Source organism: Cutaneotrichosporon cavernicola, assembly GCF_030864355.1.
Source record: "Cutaneotrichosporon cavernicola HIS019 DNA, chromosome: 3".
NCBI lineage: Eukaryota > Fungi > Basidiomycota > Tremellomycetes > Trichosporonales > Trichosporonaceae > Cutaneotrichosporon > Cutaneotrichosporon cavernicola.
The window spans coordinates 3154737-3178099 of NC_083395.1; the positions used below are offsets into that span (position 1 = coordinate 3154737).

General features: G+C 59.6%; 8 protein-coding genes across 8 annotated transcripts; 3 read left to right on the forward strand and 5 right to left on the reverse strand.

The window, feature by feature from the left end:
* Nucleotides 1–436: 436 nt before the first annotated feature.
* On the reverse strand, nucleotides 437–910 carry CcaverHIS019_0311910 (uncharacterized protein; the record flags this gene model as incomplete). Its single annotated transcript, XM_060599720.1, has 2 exons — nucleotides 437–570; nucleotides 601–910. 2 exons carry the CDS (start codon nucleotides 908–910, stop codon nucleotides 437–439), a joined length of 444 nt encoding a protein of 147 aa, XP_060456386.1.
* A 508-nt stretch (nucleotides 911–1418) lies between these two features.
* Nucleotides 1419–2760, forward strand: CcaverHIS019_0311920 (uncharacterized protein; the record flags this gene model as incomplete). The annotated part of the gene is made up of 4 exons (XM_060599721.1): nucleotides 1419–1523; nucleotides 1622–1772; nucleotides 1801–2365; nucleotides 2397–2760. The coding sequence occupies 4 exons, from the start codon at nucleotides 1419–1421 to the stop codon at nucleotides 2758–2760; spliced, it is 1185 nt and encodes a 394-aa protein (XP_060456387.1).
* A 225-nt stretch (nucleotides 2761–2985) lies between these two features.
* CDC45 (uncharacterized protein) lies at nucleotides 2986–5343 on the reverse strand (the record flags this gene model as incomplete). Its single annotated transcript, XM_060599723.1, has 8 exons — nucleotides 2986–3130; nucleotides 3164–3514; nucleotides 3553–3972; nucleotides 4009–4454; nucleotides 4508–4705; nucleotides 4755–5000; nucleotides 5035–5163; nucleotides 5200–5343. The coding sequence occupies 8 exons, from the start codon at nucleotides 5341–5343 to the stop codon at nucleotides 2986–2988; spliced, it is 2079 nt and encodes a 692-aa protein (XP_060456388.1).
* Nucleotides 5344–6082: 739 nt separating this feature from the next.
* CcaverHIS019_0311940 (uncharacterized protein) lies at nucleotides 6083–9362 on the forward strand (the record flags this gene model as incomplete). Its single annotated transcript, XM_060599724.1, has 19 exons — nucleotides 6083–6350; nucleotides 6400–6443; nucleotides 6479–6520; nucleotides 6560–6661; nucleotides 6699–6737; nucleotides 6776–7004; nucleotides 7042–7128; nucleotides 7165–7258; nucleotides 7293–7431; nucleotides 7468–7618; nucleotides 7657–7716; nucleotides 7747–7753; nucleotides 7801–7933; nucleotides 7972–8087; nucleotides 8126–8399; nucleotides 8441–8507; nucleotides 8543–8634; nucleotides 8668–8878; nucleotides 8914–9362. 19 exons carry the CDS (start codon nucleotides 6083–6085, stop codon nucleotides 9360–9362), a joined length of 2604 nt encoding a protein of 867 aa, XP_060456389.1.
* Nucleotides 9363–9580: 218 nt separating this feature from the next.
* CcaverHIS019_0311950 (uncharacterized protein) lies at nucleotides 9581–13840 on the reverse strand (the record flags this gene model as incomplete). Its single annotated transcript, XM_060599725.1, has 2 exons — nucleotides 9581–10686; nucleotides 10723–13840. 2 exons carry the CDS (start codon nucleotides 13838–13840, stop codon nucleotides 9581–9583), a joined length of 4224 nt encoding a protein of 1407 aa, XP_060456390.1.
* A 1320-nt stretch (nucleotides 13841–15160) lies between these two features.
* On the reverse strand, nucleotides 15161–21346 carry CcaverHIS019_0311960 (uncharacterized protein; the record flags this gene model as incomplete). The annotated part of the gene is made up of 2 exons (XM_060599726.1): nucleotides 15161–20845; nucleotides 20927–21346. 2 exons carry the CDS (start codon nucleotides 21344–21346, stop codon nucleotides 15161–15163), a joined length of 6105 nt encoding a protein of 2034 aa, XP_060456391.1.
* A 345-nt stretch (nucleotides 21347–21691) lies between these two features.
* CcaverHIS019_0311970 (uncharacterized protein) lies at nucleotides 21692–22083 on the reverse strand (the record flags this gene model as incomplete). The annotated part of the gene is made up of 2 exons (XM_060599727.1): nucleotides 21692–21850; nucleotides 21928–22083. The coding sequence occupies 2 exons, from the start codon at nucleotides 22081–22083 to the stop codon at nucleotides 21692–21694; spliced, it is 315 nt and encodes a 104-aa protein (XP_060456392.1).
* A 199-nt stretch (nucleotides 22084–22282) lies between these two features.
* On the forward strand, nucleotides 22283–23297 carry CcaverHIS019_0311980 (uncharacterized protein; the record flags this gene model as incomplete). The annotated part of the gene is made up of 3 exons (XM_060599728.1): nucleotides 22283–22347; nucleotides 22395–22909; nucleotides 22960–23297. 3 exons carry the CDS (start codon nucleotides 22283–22285, stop codon nucleotides 23295–23297), a joined length of 918 nt encoding a protein of 305 aa, XP_060456393.1.
* Between the last annotated feature and the right edge of the window lie 66 nt (nucleotides 23298–23363).

Sequence of the window (23363 nt, forward strand, 5' to 3'; positions counted from 1 at the left end):
GCAGTCGCAGTCGCAGTCGCAGTCGAAGTCGAAGTGGCTTCATCCAACTCGATGGCTTTGGGCTCGTCCTCTTCCTCGAGAGAGAGCTCCGTAGCGCTGCCAGGTATCCCCGCGCTCCCCTTATTCATCCTCACCCTGCGTAGGGCCGTATCCCTCCTATCCTTCTTCAAGCGGACCTTGAAGATCCAGAGCAAAGCGCTATCCGCAACCCCCACAACCACGCCAGCAAGAATGCCGAGCAAGATAGCGCTCTCTCGAGACCAGCCCACACTCCTCGCAGCATAGACGACCCCCCCACCCACCCCAAATACCGAGAAAAGCACATTGAGAACCGTAGCAATCTGCCGCGTCATCTGGCGATACTCGGATCCCAGCGAGGGTGGGGTAGGTGACATATAAACGGGAAGAAAGGGGTTGGCCTGGGTCAGTTCCACTACTAGGAGTATTGGACACGAACCTTCTCCTTGTCGGCCAGAGCCTTATCCGCCGCCAGTGCGAGATTCCGTTGCCGAGGCGCAAGGTAAACCTGTGTACCGGCTAGCAGGCCTATGTAACTATAATCTGCGGGGTCTGGGTTAGCTTTCCCTACAGTGGACATACCTAACCCCGCGGAGGTGAGCCTCTCGTGTTTGGAGGACGCCCATGCCGCCACACGGTCCAGGATCTCGCCGTCGATCGTTGGGGGTTTCCGCGTCGGTGCGGGCTTGTCAACGCCGTCACCGCCTTTCTCATCGTCAGATGATTCGGGCTCAGGCTCAATGTCGCTCTCCATCTCCTCGACGTCGGCGGCTGCGATGGCGGCGCTCAGCTCATCCTGCAGATGCGGAGGGGCGATTTCGGCCGCCAAGAGCGCAGCAATGTTCGCTCGTAGGTGTAGCGGGAGGGTGAAGAGTGTCGGTGCAGTCGCCATGACGTGGTGAAGGCGATGCTAGCTAGCTGCGGTTCAATAAGTTGAATGTTCTGTGATAGTAGCTGGCTCAGTAGTGAGAGGATTAGGAAATCCTAGTCCCAGCTTGAATCCTAACCAACGCACGTGGAGGGTGACGCGTATTGTTTGTCATTTGCCACCCTGTGGACCACGAGGCTGCGGAATGTCCAGCCAGTAACCGGTGTCATTTGGCCCTTGTCTCTTGCTCATCCCTCTTCTTCCTCTTCCTCTTCTCTCTCATCCCTCTCGTCTCTCTCATCTCTTACACCGCCGACAGGCCCTATTCATCCTGAGCCGTTTCCTCACCAAGATCGGCCTTGGCAAGCGCGACGAGCGCGTGTCCAAGACCGACCCTCCCCAAGCCAGCCAACCACGCCCGCAGACGGCAGCTTCAGCTTCGGCTTCGAGGACGCACACTCCCACTCCCGCAGCCCCAACTCCCCCAAAGTCCGACTTTGCCGCGTCAGCCTTTGCTGCCGCCTCTGCTGGGATGCAGTACGAACGTCAGATTGACGAGACGACGGATTTGTCCACCCTCACGGACCAGGAGATTATGCGGCTCATGGAGGGTATGGATGCCAGTGTTATGAACAAGGTAGGTGGATTGGCTGAAAGTGTAGAGTGTTGGGTGTTGGGACGTGTTATGGGAACTGGGTTACACAGATTATGATAAGGTGCACGGACTAACAACAGCCGTTGATCACCGGGCCGGTTCACCTCCTCGCCATCAAGGGCGAGTACCTAAACGGTTCAACCGAGGTACTTCGCAAGCTCGAGTGGCTGCAAGACAATGGATGGGACCAAGTGTGGCGTGCCCGCGGCGACGGCGACTGCTTCTACCGCTGTAAGCTCCCTATTTTTACAATTCCAAGCTGATCCGGCCTTCACCCTTGCCTACCTCCTTCATATCCTGTACTCGTCGACCCGCAGCGACGACGCATCGAAAGCACTCAAGGCCATCCACGATACTATGCCGACGATGGCGTCCGTCGGGTTCCAGCAAGACCTGGTGGACGAATTCGTCGAGCCACTAATCTCGATTATTTCGTCATTAGTTGACCCGCCGCCTGGACAAGAGCCGACCGAATTCTCACTCCTCGAAGTCCTGCAGGACCCCGAGAAGAGCAACTCCATTGTCGTCGCTCTTCGCCTCATGACGGCCGCATACATCCGCACCCATCCAGATGACTTTGCCCCCTTCCTTTTCTCGCCATCCACCTTGGAGCCTGTGTCGCCGGAACAGTTCTGCCGCGAAGAGGTCGAGCCGTGCGGTAAAGAGGCCGACCACGCACAGATCATGGCCCTCGCGGCTGCGCTTGCTGTCCCTGTTCGCGTTGCTTATCTCGACCGCTCAGAGGTTAGCACGGATGTCATCAACTGGGTCGAATTTGGCAATGCTGCCGCTAACGACGAGAGCAGCCTCACCCTGCTGTACCGGTGAGTTGTTGGGTTACCTGGCTGATGGAAGCCCGGGACACTTCGACGTCGTCACGAAGGACCAGATGGTCGAGGCGCTGGCGAGAAGCAGCGGCCACGCTGGGCCCTCGGGTGTGCATGCGGGACCTTCTGGCTCGGCGCCCTCCGGCTCGGCACCCTCTGGCTCGGCGCCCTCCGGCTCGGCATCCTCTGGCACGGCGCCCTCCGGCACCGCCCCTTTCGGATCGGCGTCCGAGCCTTCTGCGAGCTCGTCGACTGTCCCCACCGAACGAGTCTCGAGCTCAGACGAGGACGCGCCCGCGCAGTCGGCGGTCTCGGCCACAAACGTGCCTTTGTCCCAAGAGGCTCCCCCGCCCGTGCCGCAGCCTGCGGCTGTGTTCCAGAGCGCGCCCTGATCGGTTGAAAGCCGTTTTGGTGTGGTGGATCAGTAGAAGTAGTGTGAAATCGATAGAGACTGGATCGTGAACAAGGAGAAGCTGTGTGTGAATCAGTAGAAGTATCGGTCGTTAGATCAGATGTAAGCCGATGTTCTGTACACCTCCGCCGTTGAAGTACTCTCACATGTCAGTCCGACGGAGTGGAGACAGCCCTTTCGACCTCCATAGACATTACATCAAGCCCTAGATGGTAACGCTGCGCATGGCCAGGACCTCCATGAACCCTTGCAGGTCGACGTCGGGGATCTCAATGACACTGGTATCGAACAGCTCGTTGCAGGTCACCTGACTCTCGTGCGCCGCCTGCTGGAACGCGAGACCAAACTTGCTGATCGTTAGTGCTGGCCCCGCTTTGACTCACTTCTTGCGTACATCTCCAAACTCGGGCGCACCCGTGACACCGACAACAGTGTACGTCCTCTTCTCCTCATTTAGCACGGCGAGGACAAATGGCAGCGAGGTGACCTTGTGCCCCTTCCTCGTTTCTCTGTCTGTCCACCTGTCGCGCGTTGCGTCCATGAGCCAGAGGGCCAAGCGCGCCAGGGCGGCCGGCTTAGAGAACATGCGCAGGTCTGGGCCTTCCTTGACAGCCGTGAAGCGAAACTTGTGAAGCGGCCGGATGGTGCCCTTGTCGAGGATGGCCGTCCCCTGACGGATAATAGCGCAGTGTAGTGCCTTGGCCAGAGGAAGCGACTTCTTGAGAAGGGCAATGCTGACGTCAGATACCATCGACGGAGCGATGAGACTCACTCGCCGCACGCGTCGAATGTGATCCAGAAGTTGGCGGAGAGGCACTGTTTTGACTTGTCCTCCTTGCCGAGCTCAACATCTGCCTCCTCCGTCGGAGCGTTGTCGCGCTCAATCACGCTGTAGTCGCCCCCAACGGACCAGGTGCGCATGGCACCGAACCACTCGCCGCCGCCACGCCCGCCTTCCACCTCGACCTCAAGACGCAAGCCAGTCGCTGCTTCGAGTAGTGCTGTGAGGCCCTCGACAGCGTCTGCAGCAGACATGACAGCCACCTCGAAGCCGAACGCGCGGACAAACGACGGGTATTCAAGCTCGACAAGGCCGTACTCTGGAGCGATCGCGTCGAGTTTCTCCGGGAGCTCTTTTTTCAGCTTCAGGTCCATATGAGCGTAGGCTTGTTTACACTCCTGCATTGAGTACCTGGAATCAGATGTTGTCAATGCTCCATTATCTTACCCCATCTTGGCAAGCAACCCCTGGATGCGCTTCTGACCTCGTTCCCTCCAGATCCCCATTCGTGCAGCCACGTAGCTGGAGTGGAGCATGGAGTCATAGAGGTTCCAGTGCCGAAAAAGGACGAACCGTAGCTCGTCGCTCCTCGATATCCGCCGGTTGTCCGCATCTGGTTCTCGGCTTGTCACTGGCGGATTGAGGCGAACAACTTCGTCGGACAACAAATCATGGAACATGCCGTACCTCTTGCGGTCGATTTGTGCCGCGACATACTGGTGTGTCACAGCGAGAATCGCCAACCACAAGAGGTCGTTGTCTGCTCGTTCCAATTCGGTGGCGAGGAGGTAGACGGTTTGAGCTACGCTCATGCCGAACGACGTTCCGGCTTCGTAGTACCTGCTGACACGTTCAACATGCGCTTCGCGAACCGCGCGCGGCATTTTCCGCGGCTGACATTAGTTCCACTTTCCATGGGTTAAGGAGGGTCGACATAAGCACTCACCCTTTCCCCTTCACGCCGCCGCTTCTTTGGCTTCGACGAGGATTCGCGCGAGCGCTTGCCAAGGTGTACTCCGTTCCCATTCTCGCCGCCAGACTCTTCTCCGTCTTCGTCGTCATGCCCGTTCCCCGTCCCGTCTTCATCCTCGTCGTCCTCGTCATCCACTTCAGAGTCAGAGTCAGAATCAGAGTCTGGCTCGTACTGCACATCAGCTGTACAACCGGTGTTATCGAGCAGATGCCGGACCCACCTCTAGCGTCTCCCAACTCTTCTTGACGCTGTCGAGCTTGATCTCGTTTCCATCACCCCACGTCCAGATCTTACCCTCGCTCGATTCTTCCCCGTCGTTGTCCTCATCGAGAGCGATGCCGAAGAGGTTGGACAGGTTCCAGGGTCGGCGAGCATCCAAAACATGGAGGTGAACGCCACGCGGAAGGTCAAAGAAGTTGGCAAGAGGAAGAATCGATCCAAGTGAGAGCAGGATGAGCGTATGCAGCTGAGGTCAACAGAGGGTCAAGGCCACAGCTCACATCTTCGGACTTCAACGCCTCTCTGCTTTTGATGTCGAGGTCAGTGTAGCCTCCGACGGGAACTAGTTGGTAGGGTACATTGTCTTGCTTAAAGAGAGACGTCAGGATGCGTGCGGCAAGCAGCCCGTCCTGGTGTTAGCAGTGCAAAGGGAAGGTGACACCCACGAGGTCGACACCGCAGATGATGACAATACCACCTGAGCCGGTTCCACGCCTTCTTTGCACTCGTGAGACAATCGAGTTGTACCCGTCCGTGTATGTGAGCTCGGAGGGCCGAAGATCGGGGCCTGGAGGAAGGAGAAGGGGCATTTGAGCGCGTTGTGGGCCGAAGAGTGTAGGGAAGAAGGGCAGAGGATGCCCGTTAAGAGTGTGCCCCGCGCGCTATACAGTGAGGAGAGGTCACTGTGGCGAAGAGACGTGGGTAATGTATGATGTTGTCAAGAGTTGAAAGAGTGATGATTAGTGTTGTTGGGTTTGTCAACATTTGGCCATGACCCATGACCCATGACCGATGCATGACCCGACAGGGACGCGTCTCTAATGTTAGACGCGCTCTCTCTGTTCAGAAGTAGACGACGGAACTAAATGCTCTCTGTAGTCGAAAAATCCAAGTGAGCGAGTTTCGATCACCAATTGACCAGGAACGGTGTTTTGTCCTAGCGTCACAGGACACGCGAGCTCCAGAGTAAGCAACAGGCTACTTTGTAGAGGAGGGAAACGACTTGACTAATTGACTGACTGAGCGCTCATTTTGGTTCAGGGTGTTAGTAGGCATGCTAGACAAACCAAAATAGGACCCACAGACAGCGGCGATCGACGTCAGGTCCAGGATCCGAGGGTAAGAGGTTGACAAGTGTGAATGACAATGACATCGTGGCGTCATAACCCCCGTACCAGGTAGTAGTGCCCCGTACCACGTAACGATTGGACTAACAGACCTACCTACACCTACAGAGACCTGCCTTGAACTGTTTCAATGCCTTTCTCTTCCTTCTCACACTACATCACTCCTTCACTCGATCAATACATTCTCAATCCACTCAACACAATGGCCGCTCCTATCGATGACGGCTCAAGCAATACGCCCCGTAGGCGTCACATCAATAAGATACGCGAAAAGGTCGACCTCCTCTCCAGCGGCCTCTCCCGTGTCGGAGTCTCCATCGCTACCACCTGGAACCCCAACCACCGTCACGATGAAGAACACGAAAAGGTCCGCGATGCTGAAATCGAGAAGATCCGCGATGGTCACCGCTTCCGCTCGTTCGCCCCAGAGCGCGAGAACAACCTCGTCAAGTGGCACATTGATGGTCATGGTACGTTCAACCCTCTGTCCTGGATTCTGAACCCAAAGCTGACATCCAGACTACTTCTGGGCCATGTCTGAAATGATTGACAAGGCCACTCACGTATGTCTCAGTTGACCTTGCTCGCTGACATCCAGACCATCATGATCCTTGACTGGTGGCTGTCGCCGGAACTGCAGGTGAGCTCAGTCATGGAACGTTGTTGTTGACATGTCCAGCTCCGCCGACCGGGAGCATACTATCCCGAGTGGCGCCTCGACAGGCTCCTGAAGCGCAAGGCCGAGGAGGGCGTCCTAATCTATATCCAGGTCTACAAGGAGGTATGCGGTTCAGAACCGGCTCGAGCTAACATCGCAGGTCAGCTCCTCGATGTCGCTCGGCTCAAAGCACACAAAGGTATGTTTCGGGAACCGGGCAATGTCTCACGCGCGCAGCATGCTCTCGAGGACCTCCATGACAATATCGCCGTGATGCGCCACCCGGACCACACCGGCGGCGAGCTGGTGTACTACTTCTCGCACCACGAGAAGCTCTGCGTCGTCGACGGCAGGTGGGCGGCGATGGGTGGGCTTGACGCGTGCTGGGGTCGCTGGGACACACCTAACCACCCCATTGCGGACGTGCACCCGACGCAGTTCCAGAATTCGCTGTTCCCCGGACAGGGTGAGTAGCCTCAGTTCTGCGGAGCTGACGATATCAGACTACAACAACTCGCGCATTATGGACTTCCAGACGGTTGAAAAGTACGCCTCGAACGAACTCTGCATCCTTGAGGCTGGGCGCATGCGTGAGTTACCGTCCGCGAGCTTGCTAACGTTCGTAGCGTGGCACGACACCTCCCTCACCCTTACAGGTCCAGTGGTCGAGGACCTCGTGGCGCACTTCAGCCAGCGCTGGAACTTTGTCAAGAAGATCAAGTATACCTTGCAGCAGAATGTCGCTGACTGTCAGGTACAAGCACGACAGTCGCATGGACTGGCTCACGCTCCCTGAGCCATGGAACAGCTTCTACAACCCGGATGCTGTGCAGGACGCCACAGACGACGAACAGTTCCGCCGCGAGCACCCCCATATGTCAGAGTTGAAGGGCGTGGGTTGTTGCTAGACGACGTCCACTGACAGCCAGATTGGTAACGAGATCTTGCACCCGCGGACAGCCTTCCGTTCTCACATCCCTCGCCAACAGGAGGAAATGGGGGAAGGCGGCGTCCGTGTGCAAGTAGTTCGTTCCTCTGCGGACTGGAGCCACGGTATCCTTGTCGAGGACAGCATCCAACGTACGTCTGAGGGAAAGTGGAAGAAACTGACAATATAGAGGCGTACATTTCAATGATCCGTGAAGCGAACCACTGTATCTACATCGAGAACCAGTTTTGTGAGTGGTATGGAATGACTGAGCTGACAGTAACAGTGTGAGCTTGTGGCAGTCCGCGAAGGGGTAGTAATCTCTAACTTATAGCATCACCACTACCGCGACTGGCAACCCAGTCAAGAACCTCATTGGCGCCGCCATTGTGGAGAGAATTGTGTCGGCTGCCAAGGCTGGGCGTCCATTCAAGGTCTTCGTGTTCATGCCAGAGATCCCTGCCTTCGTGAGACAATCGCGTTTCACACCATACTGACTCCACAGCCAGGTGACATCCAGGGACAGTCTGGTCTCAAGGCCATCATGGAGGCTCAATACCGCTCCATCAACCGTGGTGGCCACTCGATCTTTGAGAAGGTCCGCGAGGCCGGTTTCGATCCGTGTGTCCCACTAACATGCGCCGCGTGCTGACTGTTAGAAACAACTACATCTCGTTCTGGAACCTCCGCACCTATGACCGCATCAACGCGCCTAAGGGTTACATCAAGCAGATGGAGGAGGCCTCTGGCGTCACGTTCCACGAAGCCCAGGTCGCTAATGCGCGTCTTTTTGTTGGGCAGCCGGGCGAGGAAGTGGATGACGAGGTCGTCTATATTGAGAAGGCCCACGACCAGCTAACCAAGGCTGAAGACACAAACAAGAAGAAGAAGACCGCAGAGGATGCTGTTCCGTTGCCCAAGACTGTGGAGGATGTGCGCTTTCACTACACCGCGGCATAGTTGCTGACACACAGGCCATAGCTATCATTGAGAAATTTGAGAGTGGCGCGCCTCGAAACGACCTGACGGTTAGCGACAACAGTAAGTTTCCAGTTTGAGGCGTTGCTCACATCAAGTCGGCCAGAACTCCCTTCAGTCAGGCGTGTCTGTCAACCAGGAGCCTTGGCTGGGTACCAAGGAGGAGGAGCGCGACTCGATCGTTAATGAGGTTCGTTCGTTGTGTTGGGCCAATTGACACCAGCTTCTCTACATCCACAGCAAGATCATGATTGTGGACGACCGCCGCGTTATTATTGGAAGCGCCAACCTGAACGACCGCAGCCAGAACGGCGACCACGACTCGGAGATTGCCATTGTCATCGAGGATACGGACCTGGTCGAGGCGACGATGGGCGGCAAGAAGGTCATGGTTGCCAAGCTCGCCGCGTCATGGCGCCGTGCACTTATGCGCGGTGAGTTCGTGCGCGCTAACGACGCTGACTTGCAGAGCACCTGGGGCTGCAGCCTCCTCTCCCACCTCTGGGCCGTGACAACCAGCCGACAGATAACATGACAATGGTCGGAACGCCGAACGCGTACGACTGGGGATCGCAGGACGACCAGCTTGTTGCCGACCCGCTGACGGTCGAGTTCGAGCGCCTGATGACCGAGACGGGCAAGCAGAACCGCGCCGTGTACGATCGCGTGTTCCGCAGCGTGCCCAACGACATGATCCGCAGCTGGGCTCAGTACAAGGACTACGTTGGCAAGAACGCCGGCGTCAACGTCGGCCACGTCGCCAACTCGGAGCTGTCGCTGCACGAAATCAAGGAGCTGCTCTCAACAGTCAAGGGCCACATTGTGCCCATGCCCATCAACTTCCTCATCGAGGAGAAGTATCTCACAGAGGGCGACTTCCTCACCGTCAACCCCATCACGCTCGCCATCTACATTTAACGAGGCGGACTCGGGGCATAAAAACATCTTCAGTCTAGAGGCCAAGGAGGCAGCGGAAACACGAACAATCTGTTACATATACTGTGCATGTACGATTGCTGCAGGTCTACTACTCTGTCCAGTCGTTCCACGCGTTGCAGCAATGTCATACATACACGAGCTGGTGTACACTATACTTTGCAGGTAGGTGCAAGGTCTTCTACTATAAAATCGAGTTCTCAAGAGAGGGTAGTGTGTGTGGCGGGTAGGGAGGGAAGAGAGGGGACCTGCTCGAGGTCGCTGCCATGCGCGCTGTTGCGACTCTCCTTGCCCTCAATGGAGGGCACGGGCTTGCGGCGTACATGGTGCGGTGAGCTCGGCGAGTTGAGCGAGTCGGGCCGCTCGTTAAGAGACGTGGCGGACGGTGTCGCCGCGAGGGTGGGCATTGCGGCGGTGAGGACGGACGGCGGCGCCTGCGCGATGAGCTCAGCGGGCGTGATGTGTTTGTGGGACGCAGAGATTGGGCCCGAGATGTGGCTAATCGTGCGTTCCTCTGCGCTCTCGCGTTTTCGTCGCCCAGCGAAGCTGAACAGTCGTGAGCGGAGCGAGCCCTCTTCGCTGTCCGTACTGGCGCTACTGGCCTCGCGGCCATGGAACCCGTCATTGCGCATCGACGCAAACGACGACGGAGGCGGGTGGTCGCCAGCCTGACGAGGGAACAGGCCCACAGGGTCATGCGTGCCGGATCCTGTCTTCTGTGGCCGGAGTACAGACTTGCTGACTTGCCGCTTGATGCCGCGCAGCGAGATTGAGCTTGGCCGCTGCGGGCGCGATGGAGCCTCCCGAGGTGATGAGCCCTTCTCCACCCGGATCGTCATGCTCTGCGGTAGGTGGTGCGGCCCAATGTCGATGCCAGTAAGGTCAGGCGTTGGTGGGCGGGCGGGACGCGGAGGCGCAGCTGCAGAACTGGAGGGGATGGACGGTGCCTCGGGTAAACCGCCACCAGGGAAGCGGCTGAGTGGGTCAAGCGTGGTGGCGATTACGACGGGGGATCCGCCAGCTGAGAGCGCGGCGGATGGGCGCTGAGCATGCCCTGGTCGAGCGGGGGGCTCACGGTTAGGGATTGGAGGTGGACTCTTGGTGGGCTCCGAAACCGAACGCGAGCTCGGGCCAGCGTTCGATCCGTCCTCCTGCAGATATGGGAGCCTCGACGAACCGCGCGGCGGAAGATCGTTAACCCACGTCGGTGGGCTCTTCGGTGGCACAGCCGGTGGTGGAGACGTTGTCGGCGGCGAGGGCCACTGCTGGTTGTACTGTATGTCTCTAGGCGAAAGGTCGCGCATCACTGCTGTCAGCATGCTCTAGACCGGAAAGAGCTTACTTCTCTCGAGATTGTTCAGCTGGTCTTCCATAACCTGACCTGAGCCACGCTGGTCGATGTTTGTTGCCGCGCCGCGGAGGTGGACTAGTGCTGGAGAGTTGATGACCGGCGTTGATGGCGAGGGTGAGACTCCCATGGACGAGTCGACTGGGCTGACGGGGAAGTCGGCGAGGGCGCGTGATGAACCGCGCGCTGGGAAATTGACGGGCGAGGCGAGGCGCGATTCCTTGTCCTCAACGAAGGGACTGGCCAACAGACTTTTCGTCGGCGGGAGCGATGAAGTCGACTGCTCAGGACTGGCAAGAATCTCGGTGGCAGGCGGCTTCGGCGAGGCGAGGGTGGGGTCGGAGAGGACCTCGGGGTTGGCGTCGACGACGTTGAGCAATGCAGCCACCTCACGTAAGCTGTCCTCCGAAGACGACTCTGGTAGCTTGTCGAGCGGGAGAGGACCGTTCAGCGCACGGGCTGTGCCAATGTCCAGCTCGGTCAACGGGCCTTCGCGTGGTGCGCGGTCGGCGTGCAGTGCTGCGAGGTCGTCCATCGGGTCGTCTGTTGGAAGGGAGCGCATCGCAGTCAGCGGAGAGATCACATTCGCGTGGTTCTGGCTGGTAGAGTGGCTGTAATGTGACTCGTCGTCGTCGTCGTCCAGCTGCGCGTACATGGGCTCGGGCGAGGCGGACGGTGTCGAGTGTTCCAGCTCGCGGGGGCGTTCCTCCTTCTGTTCACGGAGGCGAGCTTCCTCTTCCTCGCGGAGGCGAGCTTCCTCCTCCTCGCGGAGACGAGCTTCCTCCTCCTCGCGGAGACGAGCTTCCTCCTCCTCGCGGAGACGGGCTTCCTCCTCCTCGCGGAGACGGGCTTCCTCCTCCTCGCGGAGACGGGCTTCCTCCTCCTCGCGGAGACGGGCTTCCTCCTCCTCGCGGAGACGAGCTTCCTCCTCCTCGCGGAGACGAGCTTCCTCCTCCTCGCGGAGACGGGCTTCCTCCTCCTCGCGAAGACGAGCTTCCTCCAACTTGCGAAGCCTTTCCTCCTCCGCACGCTGACGTTGTTCCTCTTCCTCGCGGACGTGTTCCTCCTCGAGCTTGCGAAGGCGTTCTTCCTCGGCAGCAGCAGCGGCCTTTGCCTCTTCCCGTCGGCGCTGTTCCTCGGCTGCGGCGGCGGCAGCCTCGGCCTCGGCGCGGCGTCGTTGTTCTTCGGCCAGGGCGGTCGCAGCGTCAGCCTCGGCGCGGCGACGTTGTTCCTCTGCTCCAGCAGCTGCCGCCTCAGCTTGCTCGCGGCGTCGTTGCTCTGCGGCAACAGCTGCAGCAGCAAGGGCAGCGGCGGCGGCGGCAGCAGCAGCAGCGGTGGTGGCCTCTTCCGCAGCCCTCTTCCGCTCGACCTCCACAGCGTGCTCGACCGCTAACCTGCGCCGCTCCTCCTCGGCAGCCAGGTCTGCTGCTCTCCTCTCGCGCTCCTCCTCAGCAGCCTTCTCCTCGACCGCGCGCCTTCGCTCTGCCTCGACGGCAAGCTCCTGCGCTAACCGCCGTTGCACCTCCTCCTCGACGAGGCGTTGGCGCTCCTCCTCGGCCGCCGCCTGAGCTTCTGCTTCCGCTCGCCGACGCTCCTCCTCGGCCGCCGCCTGCGCTTCCATCTCGGCACGTCGCCTTTCCTCCTCCGCCTCCCCCTCGGCCTCCATCTCGGCGCGGAGTCTGGCTTCCTCAGCCGCTCGAGCCTCCTCCGCTTGTCGTCGTAAGGCTTCCATCTCAGAGGCGCGTCGTGCAGCAAGCATGGCAAGTTCCTTGGCCTCCCTCTCTGCTTCGCGCGCCCGTTCAAGAGCCCGTTCACGCTCTTCCATGTCGCGGAGGAACTTTGGTCGCTCGTCCTTCAATCTCTCGACGAGCTGGAGGTTGCGTATCCTGAGCGAGCTCCCCGGGCCGTGACTGCTACTTTGAGAAGCGGTTGAGCTGAGTCGCCGTTCGATCGTGGGGTGGTCGGCGACAGTGTCGGATGCGGCGCGCCGGCGGATGGGTCCCCCAGCCTTGAGCCATGCGCCGAGCCAGCGCGCTTCGTTTGGGTCGATGTCGAACTCGATCGTCCCAAATACTGGCATCGCTGACACGGTGGAGAGGGTCGAGCCCGGCGTGCGTGGGGAGAAGGATGAGGCGGATGACGACCCCTGCGACGAGCGAAAGGGTGAGGGCTCATCGACTATGGTTCCTTGCCGCGTCTCAGAACTTGGTGATGGCCCTCGCGCTATGCTGCCGCCTACTGCCGTTAATGGGGAGGCGGTCATTGGAGTTGGTGTTGACATGCCGAACGAGCGCTTGAGCTTGCGAGGCGTTGCCGAGTGCGTCGTTCCAGGGGACGGGGGTCGAGAGGCGTGCGCAAACAGGCGGGGCCAAGTGGCTGTCGTGACGAGGGGACCGGAGTCTTCATCGTCACTGGTTTCCGAGCTTCTTGACCCAAGGAGTCGTTCCCTTCCTCTCCCACAGTTCGGGCCGAGGTAGACGTACACGCCCAAAGTGGATGGAAGGCCAAACTCGCGCGCGATAGCCGCGAGCATGGCCCCGAGGGTTGGCTGTAACGGCAGTAGCCTTCCCCGCTGGAACCTCCTCTGGCGCTCGCGTTGTTCCACCGGACTCAAACTGTCATCTGGAGGGAGAAGGCTCGGTGGCGGCATGACCACCACGAGGTTCTGCGTCGGGACCGAGAGGAGAGAGGGCCCCGGGTTCGGGGAGCGTGATCGCGCCGTGCGTGATGGGGCGACATCCGCTGCGCTGAGGCTATTGGGCGCAATGATGCCAAAGGACTGGGCGATGCGGCCGAGCTGCGCGGGAGTCAGTGGCCGCCGTGACGCGCCATAGTCGAATGTCTGCGGCTGCCTGTCGTAGTCTAACTCGACGTCGATGCTGAGGGCGCGCCCCTTGCCCTTTGGGTCCTCCTCCTCCTCATAACCTGGCAGTGGTATGCTGGAAAAGATTGGGAACGAGTTGGTGGGAGGTGATGCCAAGCTGAACCGAGAGTTGCGAGCCGTCTGGGGTGGTGAGGCCGAGGACGCGAATCGGGATCTGGAGGGGGGAGGGGGCCAGGCGACGAGGGCGTCGTTTATGATGGGGGCGTTGGAGCCGGACGCAGCGGCCATCTGGGCTGGGCGAGGTTTGTGGATGGAGGGGTAAGAGTAAGGTGGATGTTATTGTTGTGACAAGAAGGAGTGGAGTATAGGATTGAAAGGGAGAAGGGAGAAGGGAGAAGGGAAGGAAGGAAGATGTCGATGTGGCCAGGTTGGAAGACAGGACAAGATGATACTGTAAAGGAAAGCCACAGGGAAGGTTGAGAGGGTTTGATCGGGATATAAGACTATGCTAAAGCCAGCACGGATCCCACAAGATCAAGGTAGTAGTAAAGAACAAGGGAATGTGGCGTATGGGGGTTCGTGGCAGTTGAGGCATGCGTCAACGATTGACGACTGGACTAGAAGAAGAGGAATATGAAGATGGTAAAGACACAAACCGGGATGTCGACAATGTATCATGTCGTATAAACTAATACATATAGCATCCACTAACGCATCTGTTAGCTACTAGCTACTAGCTAATATGCTAAATAAAAGGGACCAAACTGGCTGGGAGACCAGTTTTCTACTCTGGGGTGTAGTTCTAAACCCACCTTCACCAGCCCTACTAGCCCTGTTACTCTGATACACGATCCGCACCCCCACACGCTCACCCCTGCCCATCGCGTCCACCCACTCTTGGAAACGCACCCTTTTGACCCTGAGTGACGGGGATTACCTCGGCTCTGATACATGCAAAGAAATGATAGTTCAAACCCCGGCCCCTTTTTCTCCTATTGGGCCCTGATATTTCCAGCTCTGATGCCGCTCCAAGAAGATATACCTCCGTGCCTGGGATCAAGTGCTCATCTCATTTCACGACGCGACAATGTGGCTCTCACCTCATTACTCTCGTCGTCATCACGGCAAACAATCCGTCCAATGTCCATATCAGATCATATATCAGATGCACGACGCGTCCAAGCGGTACAGGTACGCGCACTATAGTTACTCCTTAGCCATGTTGGGCGCAGCGTTGGCTTATATATTACACCATTCCAGCAAGGGCTATACACGCATCCAAGCCCTAGTGAATCTAGGTGATCGAGAGCCAAAACGCTGGTGCTCAAGGATCAAAGATCCATGGTCATGCTCCAGACAAGGCCTTGCACTTTCGCGCCCTAGGCATAGGCATGTCATAAGTCATATCGTGAAATGCTTAGCATCAGCTTCCAGAGTTTGTTCAACATGTGGGCGGCATGGGCAGATCTGTGAAACATCTTTGAAAACAAGACTACTGTTTCATGCCTCACAACTTCGGCTTCACCGGCTCCTTCCCTCACTCATTGGCAGCCCGAATTCCCTAACCTTCCTTGCTCAAATACTAGCCTGCATCAGATTACATCTATTCTATGACCCAAAGCTCTTGAGCTCAATCCCAGCTCCCCCGCGATGCTGTGGCACAGGCCCAGACCGCGCACTAACCGCGTCGCGAATTGCACGCTCCAACTGCGCCCGCTCACCCTCCGGCATGGCCTGCGTCGCGTCCTTGAACGCTTTGGGTGCGCTCTGCGCAAGACCCAGCATCGTCGCAGTGGCAAGTACGTGCAGTGGACTCGGGGCCTGCTCAGCGGGATCGAGTAACAGTGCCAGGGTCGGGAGGAGCACGCCGTATCCCCTCGGCTTGGCTTCATCTGGAAGGCCCGCGCACCATGCCACCAGGCCACGGATTACTTCGCGCACACCATCGAGGGGTACGTTGGCGGCGTCGTCTGCAGCTGCGATGGCCACAACTACCTCGGCAAGGTACGAGACCAGCGCGGCGACGACGCAGAGTGCCGCATGCTGTAGTGCTGGAGAAGGGCGTGGTGGAGATCCGGGAAGCTGGCGGAGAGATGCTTGGAGAAGCGTAGTCGCACAGTGAACGGGGGTGAGGCCCAGAGCCGGGCGTTCGGTCATCGCAGTGAGGGTCAGGTACCGCGCAATGTCTGAGACGGCCTGCTCAATCACCGGCTTGGATATGGGTACGCCGAGCGGAAGCGCCGTGAGGATGAGCACGAGTGCCAACATGTTGTTCTTAATCTTGATGCTGGCGACTGGGTTGACACGTGAGCGCATATCGTCAATGTGCGACAGACAGGCGCCAAGAAGTCCGTGGACGACGCGCTCGCTTGTCGCGCCGATGGTGGGGACCTGCGATGCAAGCGTCTGGTCGAGCAGTTGCTTCAGCGACGGCAGACACTGGCCCGCGAGGTCCATATTCGGCGTCTCGTCCCGGAGGAGGTCAGAGAAAAGGTGGACGGCAACAGCAGACAAGTCGGCACGCTGTGCCATGTCCATGACATCGACGATACGCGAATACGCTGCAAAGCCGGAGCGGATGAACGCGACGCGGTCGGCAGCAGCCTCGGAGTGGGAGAAGTTGGACGAGATGCCTGCTGCAGGGATGGTCTGGCGGAGGACGAAAGCGACGACGGCGAGCGCGCGGCGCACTTGCGCAGCGTCAAAGCCAGTGCTGCCCTTCCGGCTGGTGGCAAACGTTGCGATAAGCTCGACCATGTCAGCCTTGACGGCCGCACTCTCGCTCATTGCAATGCGGTAGCAGATGGTGCACAGTTCGTCAAAAAACGCGCCCTCAAACACGGTCGTGCCAGACAGCTGTGGGCGCACGAGGCTCGTTAGGGCGCGGAGAGCCACGCTGGCCATGTCGGGGTCCAACCCAATGGCCCGCGTGAGGCACTCGAATGCCAGCCCATACAGGACGTAGAAGTTGGTCGCTGGCTCGGGCCGGATAGCGGGTGCCGACGAAGCATGCGGCTCGGCAGATGACGTGAAGGTCTGCCCGTCAACCGCACCGATGACGAAGGGGTCGTTGGCCGCGAGGTTGATTGCGACAGCATGCAGCAGCTTTGGTACCGCCTTCTCGTAATACGGAAGAAGAACGTCGCGGCCCATGCCTGTGCCAAGGTCCATTCCGGCAGCAGCGCCAGCGCCCATCTCAGGGTCGGTGCGAAGGTACGCATAGTCGCGCAGTGCGCCCACCCAGAACGGGCCCAGTAGCCAGCGGTACGGCTTGATGACCTCGACGAGGTACGTCTGCTTGGTCGACGCGACCTGCAGCTCGGCCCACGCTGCGAGGATGGAGATCTTGAGCATGACGGAAGCTGAGCTCGACAGATCCTTGACGTCGCCCAGCGACACCATGTCGCCCTCCTTGCACTTTTCGAGGGCACCAGTGAGGAGCTTGAGGATACGGCCCATGCGCGAGACCTCCTTGATCACGCCCGAGCCGACGAAGACGGCGCATACCTGCACCGCGCGTGCGAGAACTTCGGGCGTCGAGTCCGAGCCGAAGGACGGTGTGAGTGCAGCCGCGATTGGGGCCTGGTGCTGCTCGAGAAGCAGAGCGCCTTCGAAGTCCGGGTCAGGCGCGGCCGCGAAATAGCGGATGACGTCCCTCAACACAAGCAGACCTTCGAGGCGGACGTCCTCAACGATCGCCGCCGAAGCTGAGAACGCCATTCGGATGAGGTCGGCGACGCGGGAGAAGAGGAGGTGGCGTGCATTCAATCCAGCTTGGCGAGCGAGCACGGGGTTGAAGTTCTCCGGGCGGCCATTCTCAGCGACCGCAACGACAATGTTGTGCAAGCACACTAGGGCGAACTTTTGCGTGCGCCAGCGTGAGCTGAGCGTTGAACCGCGATCAGCTGAGTCGCCACCTAGCGACGCGCCCTCGTCGTCAATGAACATCGGGATAGCGGACTTGGCAGCTACGGGTGCAGCGGCCTTAGCACCGGGCGTCCGGGTCATGATGCGCTGACACAGGTCGATCCAGCCAGATGGAAGCGTCGCGGCCGTCTGCTGCAGCCAGCTCGTGATAACGGCCTTGACACCCTCGATTGTTGGGTCCTTATCGAGCAAGCCGAAGAGCTCCTCGACGAGCTGGTTACCACCAACCTTTGACATGAGCATGGCGTCACGCTGCACGATCTGGTACAGCGCGGTGATGGCGGCGACCTTGAGCGGCCGCCGTGTTGAGGCCAGGTACTGCCGGAACGATGAGACGAGCTTGGGCACGTCGACCTCACCCGGCGCAAACATGAGGATCTGCTGGATGCACTTGATCGCCTCGACAGCAAGACCCTCGTCCGTCTCCTCGCGGAACTCGTGCACGAGGAGGAAGACGAGCGAGCGCACTTTGCCGGGCTCCTGAAGCTCAGGGCCAAGCACGCCGATAAGCGCATGAAGCAGGCGGCAGATGACCTGGTATGCTGGGAGGTCGCCACGCAGGTTTACGCTGCCGAGGGAGCCACCGTCTGGCTCGTGGGTCTCGAGAAGGTAGATGGTCGAGATCATACCGAGGGTCGTGTGCACGTAGGGCGAGTACGAGAGGTTGGCTGCGTTGACAATCTGAGTGAGCGCGGCGAGCGCATAGAAGTGGACGACAGGGTGCGGGTCAGTCGCGAGCGACATGAGAATGTTGACGATGGTCTTGAGGATCGGACCACCCGACATGCCACCAACGCTGCTGTAGATCGCGCCGAAAGCCATGGCGCAGCCAGCGCGGCTGTCAGGGACGCGGTTGTTGACGACCTGATCGACAAGCCACTGGACCTGGGACGAGAGATAGTTGCTGCCCGCAATGCTCGAGATATGACCCATTGCACGGGCGGCCGCGCCGCGGATACTCGGGTTCGAGTCAAGCACAGCGTCCTGGAGGAGCGACTTGATGACGTCGCTAACCTGCGGGCTACCAAGTGACCTCTTCGCCCGCGGGCCGGCAGAGTCTGCGAGCACGAGTGAACGACAGAGCGCCTCCATCGTGTTCCCGACGATGGCCTGCTTGCGGCCGGGGTTACGCTCGAGCTTGGACGATCGTACATGGCTACTGAGCGTAGCGAGGCTCTGCACCTGGCCTTCGAGGTTCTGGTGCGCGAAGAGGGTGGCGAAGAGCTCGACACCCGCGTCGATGACGCCAGTCTGTGCTGGAGCAGGTTTGAGCGAGTCAGCCTTGAGGTCGCGCGCGAACAGTGCAACGTAATCGTGCTCCAGAGAGCCGATGATGGGAGCCGAGAGCTGAGATTCGATGGACATCTCGACGCGGTCGCGGTTCAAGAACACGTCCTCGTCAGACGACCCGCCTTCACGCTCGCGTGCGGGCAGTAGGCTCGTCAAACCGAACGCATACTCGTCAGCTGACTGCCATACGCTCGTAAACTGTCCAGCCTGGGCCGCAATCGCTGCTTGAGCCGCGGAGCCCGAGTAGTTCTCTGGGTCGGCAAACACTGTGATAGCGGCCTGCATGAGTGCGGGCTGCATCGATTCCGTGGCGGACGAAGGGCCGAGACCCGTGAAGCACTGGAGCACACGGCGACGCAGCTTCGCCTCACGGTCGACGAGGGAGGGGCGCATCGTAAACGCATGTGATGTCCCGCCCTGCGGGTTTGCAGCTTGCTCGCGTAGGAGCTCAGAGTATGCTGTGGCGAAACCATTGACGAAGTTGAGCGTGTTGGTGAACAGGGTCGCGAGGCGGCGCGCGACGTCGATGTTAACGAGCGATATGTTGTGCCGAAGGAAGTTGTGGATGGCGCCGAGCGCGCTTTCGCGCACGACAAGAAGGAAGTTCCAGTCGGCCTCACCGCGGTCGCCGACTGAGGCATCCTTGGTCGTCGGCTTCGGTAGCGCGTTGCGCCACAGAACGAGGAGCTGCGGGAGGTGAAGCTTGACGAAACCGGGCCCAAGCGACATGAGCGACGCGATGAGGTGCCACGCGACCTGCACCTCGATTGTCGCTGGTCCAACGTCGTGGTCCCCAGCGCGCTTCAGAAGTGAGAAGGACATGTCGAACACCTTCGACGGCAGGTCGCTGGACACGTACAGCGGGCGCGACGGGCTGGTGGCGACCAGCGCACCGAGGGCAAACGCCTTGCCGAGGACACGGACCGGAACTTCCTTCGGGGTCGCGGGAGTCCCGAGAAGGCCGAGGTCCTTGTTAACATCCGCAAGCAGGCCGCTGAGGAGGTGAGGGAGCTGGTTGGGGTTCGTGGTGCAGAAGCGACGTAGGGTAGCGGCAGCCTGTAGGCGAACAGAGTAGGACTCGTGCGAGAGCAGGCGGACAAGAGGCTCAGCCAGGAGCTCGATGATTGAGGGGGGTGCGTTGCCGAGCTGTTCCAGTAGGCCAGCAACCTCGCGCAGCGCAATGATGAGTGTCGGCTTGTGGGGATTGCGCTGCCCTGCGAGCGGCGTCGGGTTCCACTTGCGCAGGTAACTGTTGCCCCATTCGCGCAGCGCCATCACCTGCCCAGCCTCGGACAGCATGTTCAAGCCCACGAGATCGCGAAGGAGAATGCCTGACGCCTCACGCGTCGCGAGAATCTCATACCGTGAGCTGAGGCCCTTCTGAGACAGCACGATCTCGCCAACAATGTGGCCTACGATCTCGCCGTAGTGCGCCTCGACGTATTCGGTGCCGAGTTGGGTGAGGAGGGTCGCGTATACGTCGATAAGGGCATTCCGCAGCTTGCGCGGCGTGTTAGGCCGGTTGTACGGGACTGACAGGTACTTGAGCATCTGCGCTGGAGTGAACATGGCCTTGGCCTTGTCTTCGGGCGCCGACGTGATGATCTGCGGACCAGAGTCGTCCAGCTCCTCGGCGTCACCCGCCCCCTTCTTAACTGGTGGCTTTTTGGGCTCAGGAGGAGCTGTTCCTGAGCCAAGCACCTGCGTCGCAGCGAGGAAGTGCGCCAGCATGCGACAAACCGAACGTCTTGTAAGGTAGTCGGCGCTCTCGAGGCTCCGGAGCGCGAGCGGCGTGATCATCTCGAGCGTAGGCTGCAGCTGGAGGACCGGCGAGTAGAGGTGCAGGTTGATGAACGTCTCGGCGCACACTCTCTGGACTGGCAGCGCCTTGTCCTGCAGCCCCGAACGGAGCTGCTTGAGTAGGTCCTTGACGAGAGCATCGGGGAGAGCTCGGCCGGCCGACACAAGCGACTTGTAGAATGCGGATACGGCGTGGCTTCTAAGGATAACGGAGAAGTTGGAGTTGCGGAGAACCTTGACTGAGAGCGTACAGATCTCGGCCATGAACGACATCATCTGCCATGGTCAGCACACCTCCTTCCCTTCGGCACATCGTGCACGCGCCGTGTGGTCATTGCTCGACTCATCGCTACTCACATTCCCGCCATGCTCCTTGATTATCTCGCCGATAGTGTACCAGCTAGCGACCCGCTGCACGTTCTCGAGCGCGGACATGGACTTGTTGCCGCCATCCACGCCGCGCAGGAGAGCCTGCACGAGGTCGAAGAGTGAATGGCTCTCGACCCGCTTATGCAGTTTGACGAGAATACGTGCAGCGAGATGTCGGATCGGCCGGCCAGGCTTCGGGAGGGCTGTGGCAGTCGTGGTCTGGGGGTTGGGAACGAGGAGGCGGGTGAAGAGGGCGTGAAGGACGGCGACGTGTGGCAGGATCGCGTCGGGCGGCAACGTGTCCAGCGCGCCGTCGACCTGTCGCAGGTAATGGAGAAGAGAGAGGTCAGCTCCCTCGCCCGTGAAGCGCCCCGCGTCGACCGCGAGGATGGCTGCGTCGTCTGCCATGGCGAGGGTTGTGGATGAGTGAGTTGAGAGATGCGGGCCGACGTGCCGTGGAAGTAGTGATGTGCCCTGAGACACCTCCACCTTCCACCCAGGTCTGTCCAGCCAGTTACCATCACAAAAAACGACAGCGATAGTGAGGCAGCAAACAGTTCTAGCATATGTGCAGTCGAGATGATTTACATTCTATGCCCTATAGATACAACAATGTACCGAGTCCCAATACATGCACGCATTTGCGGGGTGTTGGGAGGCGAGCTGCAGGAAGAGGATTCGGAACCTTCCCTCACGGCTCTCGGGCCATAGGCACGGTCGCCCCTCAGCACACGCAGTGCATCTTCAATACGCCTACGCGTCCTCGAGGGCGCTGACGCGGTCTTGGCCGTCGTTCTTGTGCTCCCGGTCGAGCTTCCTCAAGCGCACAAGGTTGCGCTTTACCATGAGCCGCAGAGCGCGGTTGCGCTCGATCTCGCTCATCTCTGTCCATGTCGTGATGCGCGAGATGGTCTTGTGTGAGCTCAGCTAGCTCATAGGCTAATAAAAGGCAGACCTATCCCGACATATTCCCAGCTCGTTCTACTCACGCCGTCTGAGTTGATGATCATGGGCCCAAGCTTGTCGAGCTTGACCGGCGTGCCGTCGACATCGATTGTCACCACGTCATCGTGGCCGTTGTCCGGGTCATTTCTCCCGGCCTCGATTGCGAGTGGGTGTTTTTCAGAGCTGCTGGTGCTAGCCATGGTCAGTGATGATGAGCAGTCGTTACAGACATCTTGGTGGCCTTCCTCCACTTCCTCATCATGTCATCAGCCACTCCTCCAAACGTTATTTTCTCCTACCCTTTAATCACGTGGGGGCAAGGTCGTTTTTGTACAGTCCTTTGAACAGTACACCATCGAGGCCGCGCTCAACGCTCATTGTTCTCCACACCTGCCCAAAATGTCGCTCGACGCTCCTACGTCCGCGATCCACCTCACTCAGCCCCCCAGCGGCTCGTCGCACCTGTGAGTTGCCTCACCCTTCAAGCTGTCAAGGAGGTTGCTGACAGCAGGCGGCCGCCCGCGCTCATCACGATCCACCCATCCGTGATCGCGTCCATCCTCACCCACCACCAGCGCCGGCCAGCGGACAGCACCACCCCCCGCGTCATCGGTACCCTCCTTGGTGTGCGCAGCGAGAATGGCCAGGAGATCGATGTGCGCTCCAGCTTTGCCGTGCCGCATTCGGAGGGCCAGGAGCAGGTTGCGCTTGACATGCCGTTCCAGCAGGGCATGATGGAGCTGCTCTCCAAGAACGGCATCAAGGAGTCGATTGTCGGATGGTACGCTACTCACCCCGACCTCAACGCCTACTCGGCTCTCATCCAGAACTACTTCTCCCAGGAGACTGGCGCGTCCCAGGCCATCCACCTCACCGTCGACACTGACCTCGACGCCAGCGGCAAAAAGGGCCTCGGCATCAAGGGCTGGGTCTCGTCGTCGCTCGGTCTTAACCCCAAGCCTGAGAACTGCGTCTTCCTCCCGGTCCCCGTCGTCATCAAGTACGCCGACTCAGAGCGTGCTGGCCGTGAGTAAATTGCAGCCCGGCTGCAGAATGACGTCGCAAGCTAACAGCAGTCGACCTCCTCACCTCGGGCAACCCCACCCCGTCACCCTCGCTCCCGCCCCTCCCCTCGCTCTCCTCCTCGCTCTCGCAGCTGTCGACCCTCATCGACAATGCACTCGAGTACGTCCAGGCCGTCAACGCCGGTCAGAACGCCGGTGATGCCGAGGTTGGGCGTTACCTTCTCGAGGGTGTTGGTCGCTGGTCGGCCGGCGCTGGCTCGAACGCCGAGGAGGGCGGAATCAAGGAGGGTCTGCAGGACACCCTCAGCGTGTCGTACCTGTCCAACCTGGTGCGCGCGCAGGTCGAGCTTGCTGGCCGCCTCGCCCTGCTTCCCCAGTCGCAGCAGTAGGTTGTAGTAGGAGGAGGTATACCTGGTTAGATACATGTACTTGCATCGGAACTCTTTCGATCTAGA